Raw genomic sequence first — 12,500 nt, 5'->3', positions numbered from 1 at the left:
AAAACAAAAAAACATATCAGAAAATTTGTTCCAAGAATTTATTTCAAAACAAATGAAACAAACAAAAAACAAAATTTGTGGATGTGTGTCCATGACATGTATTTATTTACTTCTTTCTTTCTTTTTTCACTGAACTTTGCTTTGCAATGGTAAACCTAATATTTAGTTATTTTTTCCATCAATATTACGACAAGCTCCTGCACGCCGTCTAAATGGCTCAAATAAGTTGACACTATTTTTTATTGCAATTTACAGCGTGCAGGAGTTTTCCTGCAATTTTTGAATTTGAGAAATGACCCAACAGGGGATTCTTCAGACTTCTACTTTTGTTGCCGTGGTATCAGAACATTGATATTTTTTTATTTTTACTAGCCTCATATTGAAGTGTGAAATTCATGACAGCTCGAGTCTCGTCTCTTCATCCAGAAGAGCAGCTCACCTCTCGATGCTTCTGCAGATTCTGATCATTTCCTCCTCTCCTCGTCTTCACAGAAGGCCTCCTCCTCTTCCTCCTCCTCCTCCTCCTCCTCCTCCCTCTGGCCCTCCTCTCTGGCCGTGGGCCTGGTGCGCCCGCTGAGCCGCGAGGTCGGCCACGGCTCTTCCAAGACCGCCGAGGACGAAGCCGGCAGCATCAGCCTGCAGGGCGCTCTCATCCGGTCCGACCACGGCAGCCCCAGTCCCTCGCGGCTCGCGGGCGGCCTCCCGCTGCAGGCGCAGGTGGCGCGCAGCGAGCTCAACGTCCGGCTGCCCAGAGGTACGTGAGAACATATGTCCCCTCTGTTCATGCAGGTAAAGGTGGAACATAAACATAATATAGATATAATAAGAAAGGGAGAACAGCTTCTTTCACTTTCAGCAAATAAAGTAGAAAAAGAAGACCGTGTCTGACTCCTCCCCCTCCTCTGTTTTAAGGTTTTGAGCGTCGACCTCTGAAGCACCCGTCTCTCCCCGACGGAGCAGAGAGGGACAGCGGCCCTCCGAAGCCCCCCCGCACAGGCACCGTCCCCTCCCTGGTGCCCAAACCCCCCTCCTACCCGCTGGTCAAACTGGTGGGGAAGTTCTACACCCTGAAGTGCCGGTGAGTGGAACAATATTCAGGGCAGCAACAGTAGACCAGTCGTGATATATTTTTAATAGTTGTTAAATCCCCCCCTCCCCTTCCTCCCCCCTGCTGGGTTTACTCCACTTTTAGTTGCTTCTGCTCTATATAGAGAACAGTGAATCATTTGGGATTTCCTGGCAGCAACGAGCGAGGGCTTAAATTCAGAAATAACTGCAGTACAAAAAAGTTTGAGCAGATCCTGCAGCTGAATTTAGCCGCATCCGTTTGTATTAGAAAAAAAAAAGATCACTCTGTTTTAACTTAGCAAATGCATTGATTTAGTTTTGTTTCCTCTCTCCTGGACGTGTTTTTAATTACTCCAGTGTTCGAGATTTAGTTCTCATGACCCTTAAAGGGGCACTATGTAGACTTTGTAGTGAATTTGAAAGTTGGAGAAGTGAAACAATTCTATGCTTTATTTTCTGAACTAAATACACAAACTTTATTCAGAGGAAAAAATGGATCCCTGGACACCGTTTGGAGCTTAAAAAGCTACCAGGAGAGTTACTGTTTCACTTTTGCAGGCCCCCCAACACAACTTCTCGCTTATAATTTTATCTTCAAATAGTGTTTCAGGGACCAAATGTTCCTCTGAGGACAGTTTGTGTATGGAGTTATGAACATAAACCACAGAATCTGTACACTTCTCCAACTTTCACATTTCTCTACCAAAACTCCAGAGTGCACCTTTAAAAAAAAAAAAAAAAGTTCTGCAGAGGAAATGAGCTTCTGTTAGTCTCACTGCTCTGAAATAAAAATGGCTGTTTAAAGATAAAAATGTAGAATTTCCAAAAAGTCAAATGTTCTTTCTGTCTCAGGTTCTGTGAGGTGGAGTTTCACGGCCCGCTGTCGGTGCAGGAGGACTGGATCCGACACCTCCAGCAGCACATCCTCAAGATGAACTACAACAAGCCCGCTGCTCCGAAAGAAGTAGCCTCCGCTCCTCCGCTGGACCCCCCGCCCCGGCCGGAGACCCCGTCCCGGTCCCGGTCCAGGCCTCCACCTCTACCTCCAGCATCACCTCCACCCCGACCCGCACCTCGGCCCCCAACAGCAGCTCCCCCCCCACGCCCCCCTCTGAGCCCGCCCCGCCTTTCACTGCCACAAAGATTGTAAAGGTCTCTGAGGAGCAGCCCACCCCTTCTCCGGCTCCACTCCCCCTCCCTGCCCAGACGGTGTGAGCTCCTCTGACTCCCTGAGTGCCCCCCCCCCCCCCCCCCCCCCTGCCTTTTCCCTTTTTATTTTCGTCCATCTGTTTCTTCCCTTCGGCCTTCACAGAGCGTTGTCGAGGAGGAGCGTCTGCCCTCCAAAGAGCCCTCTGAGCACCTTTTTGAAGCAGCTTTCTAGACTGTTACTGAGTCCCGTTTCCATGGGAACGAAGCTCTCCTGGCTTACCTGTGCACCACAGGGACGGACGACTGTCAGAAGAGTCCCAAGGTTAAGAGACGGAACAGAACCAATGATTTGTTTTTTTGTTTTTTTGCCTTGTTTAGATTGAATGTCCAGGCGATGATGGGAACATTTCACTGGCTGATTTAAGCGTTAATGTAGCCCTCCATCTAACCTCGCCCTCCTCCTACTTTGTACTACATTCATGCCCCCTCTCGCCTTTTATCCCCCCCTTTATAAACTCAGACCTCTGAGACTCTGACCAGTCCGATCAGCATACTGGTAGTGCTGGTCTCAGCCTCTCCCACTGCAAAAACTGTAATTTCTCATCAAAAATCTCTCATTTCAAAAATCCACATTCACCTGATGAGCCCTGACAAACATCTCATTCCAAGATATAAAAACAGAACACCATCAAACGATCCTCTGACGCGGTGCATTCATGTGATGTCGGAAACATCGGAAAAACGAGTTTCCGAGTTGTAAAATGCACATGAACGCCTGCTCAAGTCGGAAACTCCGAAAATAATTAAGGTGTCCGACTTCCCGACTTGACGTCAGAATCGTCATCACATGTGGGGCAAAATAAGTTTTGTTAATGTCAACATACTTTTTATTAATTCACATATTGCACATCAACTTTTTGCTCAAATCTAACTTTTAACAATTGCATTACACTGATCTTCTTCTTCTTCGTAGCATCAACACTGTTTTTGGTGCTGTTGTTACAAAATTCAGACTTTCCAAACTGAAATCACATGAACACACTGAAGTCAGAAAAACAACCTCCTAACTCAGAAACTCTGATCACCCGAGCAGCACCTGAATGCAGCATGAGACGGGCAGTCGACTCTGACTGAACGAGTCGTCGAGTACTCGGTTACATGCGGTCACCTCTACTGAAGTGTCTACATACAGACTTCTCATATCAGGACACTCGAGTAAAGTTTGCAGATTCTTTTGTTTTTTTTAATCTTTGAAGTCAGATGTTTACCTGGGCTCGTCAGGTGAATGTGCTTGTGGAGTTTTTGCAGTGTGTGAAGGTCCATTTCTCACCATGCTCGTCTCGCAGTTGAGACTTTAAAAACAGGCACTTTTAATGATGACATCGTCACCGAGCACTTACTGAAGCCTCCTTTTGAAACGGGCCAAATATCTGAAGAAGCCTAACCTGATCAGTGAGAGGAGCAAGAAGAGGAAGCACACCCAAAAAGGGAACACCCCCCCCTTCCCACCCCTTAGTTAACTTTAGAACGTAATAGTGATCCCCAAATATACATTTAGATTGAATGTAGCTTAAAGCACCTAATGATACCTTCGAACCTTATATTTGCACATCATCATAAACAAACAAACAAACAAACAAAAACCCAAATATCACTACAAACAAAACTCACCGCCCATCGGCTTCAATCTGACGACGATTTACTTTAAGAAATTTTTGCCGACTTCTTGATAATTCCAGCGATTAGCGACTTCCTGCCCTCTGTGAGTGAGTGGGAGTGTCACCCACCTGGGGGGAGGGGCTACTGCCCTTTGTGATGTCATGAAGGGAAAATCTCCAAACGGCCTGTTTGAGCACACATTTTCTGCAAAGTGGAGCAGGCAGAAGACGGAGAGGATGGACTTTTCTCATGATTGGGGGGTTTGTAGACGGACTAGAGACACATGGTGAAGTGGATTTTGAAGAATATGTGACCTTTAAAGTTTCATGATGAGATTTGTAGAATCAAATAAAAGTCGATCTTTGTCCTCAAGAGGAGAAGAAAACGACTTTTTAAAATGTTTGTTGAATGGAGGTCGTATTGATTGTTGCTGATGCATTTCAGGAAGTCGGGAAATCCAAACACTGTCGGCTATTGAAACAGGACGATGATGAAGTGTTGTCAGCAGCACTTACATGCCGGTATTTGTTGATAAATAAAATCGTCGTCAGATTAGCGTCGATGGGAGCTGGGATGTCGTTAAAGGTGGATTGCGTTCCACTCGCTTCTGCTCTACATACGGACTCTTCATCCTGCATACACCAAAGCCTGCTGCAATGTAATTGGTCGATACACTAAAACTACAATTCTTCTACATGCTCAAACCCAACCCCGCCTACAGATGGCGTGTTTGCAGCACGCGGCGCCCCCCCCCCCCGTTGTGTTTTTAATCTGCTTTCCTCTCCACAAACGGCGCCATAAAAAACCTTCAAAGTTCCACATTTCAAATGTTTGTGTTCACGACGTTGCCATTATCTTCCTGCCTTCTTCAACCCAAACTATTATTTATTTATTATTATGCATCTGAATGTGGTAAGCTAGGTCATTTTAAAGCTAACGGTAGAATTTTTGAGTATAGGTCAGAGGTGCACCTTTTTCATTGGTGCACGCTGTGTGTGTGTGTGTGCGTGCGTGCGTGTGTGTGTGCGCGTGTGTGTGTGCGCGTGTGTGTGTGTGTGTGTGTGTATACATAGAAAATGTGCATTTGTTTCCCCCCTTTGTAGAGAGAAAAGACAGAAGTCAAACTGCTCGACAGGAAGACGTCTCCGTCGCTCAAAGTGAAGTGACCTCGGGAGTCTGTCTGTGTGTGTCGTGTGGGCGGGACTTGAATGCATCCCTCGGTGTGTGAGGATGTGCCAAAGAGTCTGTTTACTTCCTTGTCTTGCCTCCTCTGTAAAAAGCTGTTTACATTGGACCTGATGGTGGAGGGAACTCTGCACAGCTATCAGCGAGTTCCGCGAGTTCCCCGACTTTCCACACTTTCACGCAGAGTTTGAAGGACTCTCCATGGGACTCATGTTGTTACTGTAGGTTTAGATTAGTCCAATTAAAAAACAAGGACACAAACTGAGCGGGGAGAACTGTGGGTCCAAACGCAGGAACACGTCTGCCCTCTGGTTTCTGCAGACTCAGACTGTCTTCATATCCTCCGTCTACTGAAACACTCAGCGAAGGGTCCACGCAGTTTGCTCCCACGTTCTCTCTCTGAACCCTTCTGCAGAGTATAGCTACATATATAACTACATGTACTTAAAGAACCTGTTGATGCTAGTAGAGCTATCGGCACTTCTATTAGCGGCGGTAGTTAAAAAAGAAGTGATCTTAATTCCTCTATTGTGATTTGATTTCCACCTTCGATGCTCTGTATTTTTTATTGCTCTGTGCATTTCTGTATTTGCAGTCCTGCAAGGTGAATCTTTAGAGTATTTTTTATTTTTAACCTGTTAGTTTTCTCCGAGCTGAAAAACTCTGGTGCTGAGAGAGAGGAAAAACATTTGAATGTGATTGTCACGTCCTGGTATCAAAGGACTCTAAAAAAAAAAAAAAGCGTGTCTTAAAAGGAGCCGTGCACGCTGACGTCTGATCCCGTCTGTACGCACACAGGGTGAAAGGATGCTGCAGCCTCTTGACTGCATTACTCAATCAGACGCGGGTGCATTAGAGCTCCTTTTTAAGATCACCTGAGAACGCCTCAGCTGGTGTAACCGGCTGATCTGTGTTAGTGTGTGTGTGTGTGTGTGAGAATGTGTGTGAGAGTGTTTAAAAAGAAAGCGAGACAATAACGATAAAGAAGACAAAAGATGCAGTTGAAGAAAGACGTGTACTGTACACAAAGGGTTAAGTTTTAGGTGAATCAATCGAGAACAAACAAAAATAAATGTGATTTCAATTTCTGACATGAAACCGTCGTCTTTTGTTTTCACTTCACAGCTCGACGTCCATCTTTATAGAAACACAAAGTGAACAGTTATTGGAGGTGTTGAGTTCAACCTTCTTTTGTAGGAAGGTCTTTGGGCCATTAGGGGGCGGTATAACATCACATCCACATTTCAGAATCAGGATGGAAGCAGTGAAGCGGGTATACTCTGGATGTGTTTTTCTTTAAGGGTCCCGTCCAGCAGAGGAGAAACGGCTTCTGTTACAAACTGTCACATGTAAGACTCCTCTTGTGTATTTAGTTAGTGTCTGCACATTGACACCTTCAATAACCTCCACCCAGTGGTGCAGTGTAGGTCAGTGGTTCTCTACACATCGAGCCTCAGGACCCACCACCAACTCAGACCAATCACATTTATTTACTGAAACATGGTGCAGTTTGGACCTCAGTCGGTACAAAAAGTGACAGAAGCAAGAAACTAAACAAAGAACTTTTTTTTTGTGATCAACTTTTTATTGCAATTTTGCACAAGATGTTTATACACAGCTTCAATGACAGCATCATCAAACATACAAACTATTTACAGATCACTGTTGCCTTGATGAGGAAAAATATACATACAATTTCAAACAAAGACAAAATTACTGCATTAAATTATGATATGCATGTACACACATATATATATAGATATACACACCCATACACACGTGCACACAAAATAAAACTTACAGACACAGCTCAATAAATAAAACTAAAACATAAAAATAATTCAAGTAAACAATTTCACAAAAAGTGTAAGTTTACGTTTAGTTTATAATACCGGTTATATTTGTTCAAGAAAAAGTGGATCTGAAAGTTGAAATAAGGAAATCCTGTTTACACACATTTTTTTGTAGGCACACATTTGTAACACACTGAGTTCTCTGAAGTATCAGCGACCCACCTCTGGGTCCCGACCCACTAGTTGAGAACCACTGGTGTAGTGTAAACGCAGGAACACAGAATACACTCATTCTTCAGTCTCCACAGGGCAGCGATCATCAACTGGCGGCCCACGGGCCACATCCGGCCCCCCAAAGCTTCCCATCCGGCCCCCAGAATACAAATGACCTCAGGTGATTAAACCATAAACATAAAAATAAAATCACAAGGCTGAAATATTGGAATAAGGTTAATGAGAGAATTTATATTTTATACTGTGAGTTTACTGACCGCTGAACGAGACGTGAGATGATGTAGTTTCTACACAATGACAGAGATGAGCTGAGGTCCACTTCTGGGGGGGGGGGGCAGACGGGGCAGACGGGGCACTGAGGGAATGCTACTTTCAACATCATGCTAGTTTTGTAAAAACCCTGCCTTTAACTTCAGATGAACGCCTGCAGGAGAAGCTTCCTGTAAGCGAGGAGACATGTGACACCTTAACGACTTTACTTCATGTTTTATGACTTTAATTTCCCAAATCCCCCGTGCTCCAGATCGATCCTCATTATCCTGACTCATGTCGACGAGTCAAAGCGAGACGACTGATCAATGATGGACTTAATGAGTTCTCTGAAGTAACAGCGTTATGCATCAGCAGGGAATTCCAAAAGCTAATATCTCAGTCGGTATTGAGAGAAGACATTGAACACACAGTGTGGTTGATCGATACAGGGCTTTAAATGTTCTGTTGAAATACACCTGACGTTGGTTTACGGCGTGTGGGGGGGGAGGCCTATAAAGTTCTCTCTTTTGTTTTATTTGGACGTGAAGCTCCTGGACTCATCCAGAGGACAATGGCTCCTCGTGTTCCTGAAAACATCTGTCCTCTTTTGTTTGAATCCTCTTCAGACGGTTCAGTGGTGGAAAACTCACAAAGTTAACAGAACAGAGGCGAGGTGAGGAGGGTCCGCGAGAGCTGGGATCAAGACCTCAAACAAAGACACAGTACGTTCTCTTTGTTCACAACATACAGCTCAACATATCCTCCTGTTTCCATGGAGACCAAAGGTCAGTCTTAAGTTGGTGGTTGATTTGAAATTTGACTCTGGTGTCATTTTAACAGATTTTTTGTAAAGATTATCATTTGGTCTTTGTTGTAGGGGTCTGTGGTTCTCAACTGGTCTAGCCTCAGGACCCACCACCAACTCCTCTGTGAGACATTGTGACCCCAATTTGTGATATTTTTTAAAGATTTATTTGGTGAATAATTGTGCAGTTTGGACCAAAGAGGAAACACAACTTGTGACAGAAGCAAGAAACCGGACAAAAAACAAACACATTGAAAAAGATTTCACAGACTTTTTTTTAAAACACATGCCATGACCCACCTTTGGGTCCTGACCCACCACTTGAGAACCACGGCTGTAGACGACAGTGGATAGAGGCAGAAACAGGCGGGACAGTGCTGAGGGTCAGAGTCGAACCCGGGCCACCTGCTTCAAAGCGGTAGAGGACCGGCCTCTGTACATGGGGTGAGAGGCAGAACCCCCTCGTCCAGTGGTTCCCAACCTTTTTTATTTATTATGTCAATTTCAAATTTGTATTCAGACTTGATGTTCCCTATTTGAAATATGATGATGATGATGATGATGATGATGATGATGATGATGATGATGATGAATGTCTCTAGTCTAATAAAACTCAGATATTCTTATTATTTTACTTCCACTCTTCTCCTTCAGGGATCGAGCCTCTGACACTCCCGTCAGCGTTTTCCTGCGATTGTCCGGAGAAACTCCAAACAGATGTTCAACAAATGATAGGATGGTGCTCCGGGGGAAACAAAGCGCTGGCTTTATTTTTAAATGAAGAAGGAGTCACCCCGCTGTTATCAATTGTTTAGTTTGGACCTCTACAAAAGAGAGAAGAGCGCTCCATGCTGGGCCAGCTGCAGACCAACATCATGGACAAATAATGTGGAGGAAGAATCTGAAATGAAAACAAGGCCGCAGTAACATCTCGCGAACGCTCATCTCTTACCTGTGAGACACAAAGAAAGCTGTCAGAGCTGACACAGACGGAGCAAACTGTGAGCCTGAATCCTCAGGAAGACGTCCTGAGGAACAGAATCCGTTTGGATCAGGTGAGACCAGCAGGTGGATCTGTGTCCGTCGGGACAGTAAGACCCGGTGGTCGGCGACTTCAGAGCGCCGTGCAGAGCTGATTACTTCTAGAATCGTTCACTATTAATGACAGACCGGAAAATAATAATAATAATAATCTTTATTTATAGAGCCCTTTTCAAAAAACAAGTTACAAAGTGATTTACAAGGACATCAAATATAAAAACAGACAGGTCATAGAATAATAAACAAGGCAAGATTAAGGAATAAAAATCACTTTAAGATATAAAATCCCTTTTAAAAGAACTTTAAAATACATACAATTATTTTAAAGTCTTTCTATGTGATTTTTCACACTTAAATGTATAAATCAAGTATATCCTCTGAAAATAACTCTGTGAGTCATGACTGTCTACAATGGGTGTAACACCCGAGTCCCACTGTCTGTGATGTTTTCAGAGTTTTCAGAGTCCTATCTTCACTTTGTTTACATCGCCAGGACGGCCGGCTGACTCCTCCCCTCGTGTATAAAAGTTGTTTAATTGAGGGACTAGAGAAAAGAAGAATAACATACTGTACTCACTGCTTAACTGTGTTTCTAGATCACGCTCATTTCAGGTAAATTTACATGCAGTGTGAAGATACGAGCATCATAAAGATCGCTAGCATTAGCATGCTAACACAACAATGCAGCACCAGTTGTTTTGGTTTCATGCTGGTGCTCAAGGGCGACATCTGCTGGATCAAAAAATCACATATAAAGCCTTTAAAGGAATTCTAAAAAGTGTAAATAGTAACAATTTAAAATCAACACAAATCAGGAAAAAGTGTGTCTTAAGGAAAACACACTGGTGTGTATTTTTAAGGTCTCAAGTTTCCTTTGCTGCTGCGTGCCATAAAAAAACATGAAGACACATTTCAGTAAACACGTATCCTCGGGCTGCTGACGTGCCTCAAACATTCAGAGAAAAGAAACAACAGAGTGATCAATAACTGCTTTAAGGAGAGTCATCACCGCGTCCTTCATGCACAGGGTCACCGGTTCAACCACTGCAGAAATATTTACACTTTGAGATGGAAAAAAACAAACACGCTGAAGCATTCTGTTGAAAGCAGGGATTACACAAACAAACAGGAAAAATATGAAATCTTATCAGAAGATGTTCAAAGTTTCCACGTCTGAATGAACTCCAGCTGCTCGCTCTGTGACGTTCATCAAAGTGTCCCGGGATAAAACGCTCCAGCTGTCTTTGTCCCCAGCAGGCATCGCCATGACGATCACTTTATGCATCAAAAAAACAGAGTCAGATATGTGACTGACCCCCGAGGTTTAAAGACGAAGAAAACCTGTGAGTAACATCTTGACTCTGTCTCGATCCCTAAATGTCTAAATGTCTTGGTCTTGACTCTGTCTCGATCCCTAAATGTCTAAATGTCTTGGTCTTGACTCGGTCTCGATCCCTAAAAGTCTTGGTCTTGACTCGGTCTCGATCCCTAAAAGTCTTGGTCTTGACTCGGTCTCGATCCCTAAAAGTCTTGGTCTTGACTCGGTCTAAAAGTCTTGGTCTTGACTCGGTCTAAAAGTCTTGGTCTTGACTCGGTCTAAATGTCCTGGTCTTGACTCGGTCTAAAAGTCCTGGTCTTGTCTCAGTCTAAAAGTCTTGGTCTTGACTCGGTCTAAATGTCTTGGTCTTGACTCGGTCTAAAAGTCTTGGTCTTGACTCGGTCTAAATGTCCTGGTCTTGACTCGGTCTAAAAGTCTTGGTCTTGACTCGGTCTAAATGTCCTGGTCTTGACTCGGTCTAAAAGTCTTGGTCTTGACTCGGTCTAAATGTCTTGGTCTTGACTTTGCAGTTTGAGCTCCTTTCAGCCCCTGCAGAGTTTTGATATCGACCACTCACAGCGCTCGCTTCTGCTCTTTATTAAGACGCTGCACAGATCGAGGAGACACGGCAGATTAATGCCAAAATAAACTGCAGACCTCTCCTAACAGATTTCAGATATCATTCAGCTTCTTATGAGGTCTGCAGGATGAGAGTCAAACATGCAATGTGGGATAAGATCGATCAGTGATGGGGTAAGAAATAAATATTAAGGAGTGCATTGATTGGTAGATTGACTGAAGAAACACAATGAAAAATCATTTTTTAAATCCACAGTCAGAGGGATGCAGCAAAACTTTTCCAGGTCAAACTGCACCAAAAGCTTAAAAAAGTTATTATAGATGTATACAAGTCCGTCTTTAAGAGCAGGAAATCCTTTGAAAAAGTGATTATCCTCGCTCTCTTTCATTTCCAGACCATTTTTGGTACCAAAGTCAGAGATAAGTCCAACTTTTATGTTCTCCGTTTGCAGGGGAAAAGCGATGACCCACTTTGAAAAGACCCTTCTGGACCTCCTTCATCTCAACACATCCTCATTTTCTCTTTGAACATTTCTTTTGAATCTTCAGAGAAACTCATTCACAGGGAGGGCAATAACAGGAAAAGTTCATATCTCTGCTCTGAGATTAGATCCTTTGACCCCCCTGAGGGCCCCAGAGTGGACATCCCAACCGGACCTTAAGTTACTACAGATATAGAATAGAATAGAATAGAATTACTTTATTGATCCCAAACTGGGAAATTGTGGCGTTACAGCAGCAGGTTATCCAAACACACAATATGAGCAAATAAACACAATTTAATATTAAATACAAAGTAAATAAGCACTAAAAAACATCAAAACTAAGAATGAGAATATATACAACCAGGATTTAACTCAGCATTACTTCTAGTCTTAAATATGAAAGATTAAATACAACATACTTTGCTGGAGGTCGATGTGAATGTGCAAAAAACAGAATTTTAAATGGACAATATACAAAGAATACACACAAAGGAAACATCACACAGTTTGGTAGAACAATCCTTCACAGGACAGACAATCCCAGTCAGAATTCAGAATCCCCTGCAGAGGGATTTGTCTTTGCAGAATACAGAAGAGATAAATCTGAACTTGTTTAACAGAATGTGTCCGACATGTTGAAAATCCATCAGAGCAGCACGTCAGTTTAAGCCTCGTCCAGGTGCAACATGAGAGCTGTAAGACCACCCAGAGACCACTCAGAGCCCGGGGTCTACTGTATGAGCACATCATTCATGACCGTCGTAAATCAGAATCAGAATCAGAATCTGGGTTTATTGCCAAGTACATTTACACATACAGTGAATTTGACTTGGTGTATTGGTGCTGAACAATTAACAAGGAAATAAAGCAGAACTAGAAACAACTTAAATAATACAGAATAAGAAGATATTACAATATATAAAATATAATTT

General features: G+C 43.3%; 1 protein-coding gene across 2 annotated transcripts in view; it reads left to right on the top strand.

The window, feature by feature from the left end:
* Nucleotides 1-6,159, top strand: part of LOC132995272 (protein Wiz-like) — a 31,739-nt gene extending 25,580 nt beyond the window's left edge. For both annotated transcript variants that reach the window (XM_061065233.1, XM_061065232.1), the window contains exons 15-17: nucleotides 493-754; nucleotides 913-1,078; nucleotides 1,921-6,159. In XM_061065233.1, coding sequence (XP_060921216.1) covers nucleotides 493-754; nucleotides 913-1,078; nucleotides 1,921-2,218 — 726 coding nt within the window. In that variant the 3' untranslated portion in view covers nucleotides 2,219-6,159. The remainder of the gene's footprint in view (nucleotides 1-492; nucleotides 755-912; nucleotides 1,079-1,920) is intronic.
* Nucleotides 6,160-12,500: the final 6,341 nt, after the last annotated feature.

This window comes from Labrus mixtus, chromosome 20 (genome assembly GCF_963584025.1).
Source record: "Labrus mixtus chromosome 20, fLabMix1.1, whole genome shotgun sequence".
Classification (NCBI taxonomy): Eukaryota; Metazoa; Chordata; class Actinopteri; order Labriformes; family Labridae; genus Labrus; species Labrus mixtus.
This window is presented reverse-complemented; position numbering and strand designations above follow the sequence as displayed.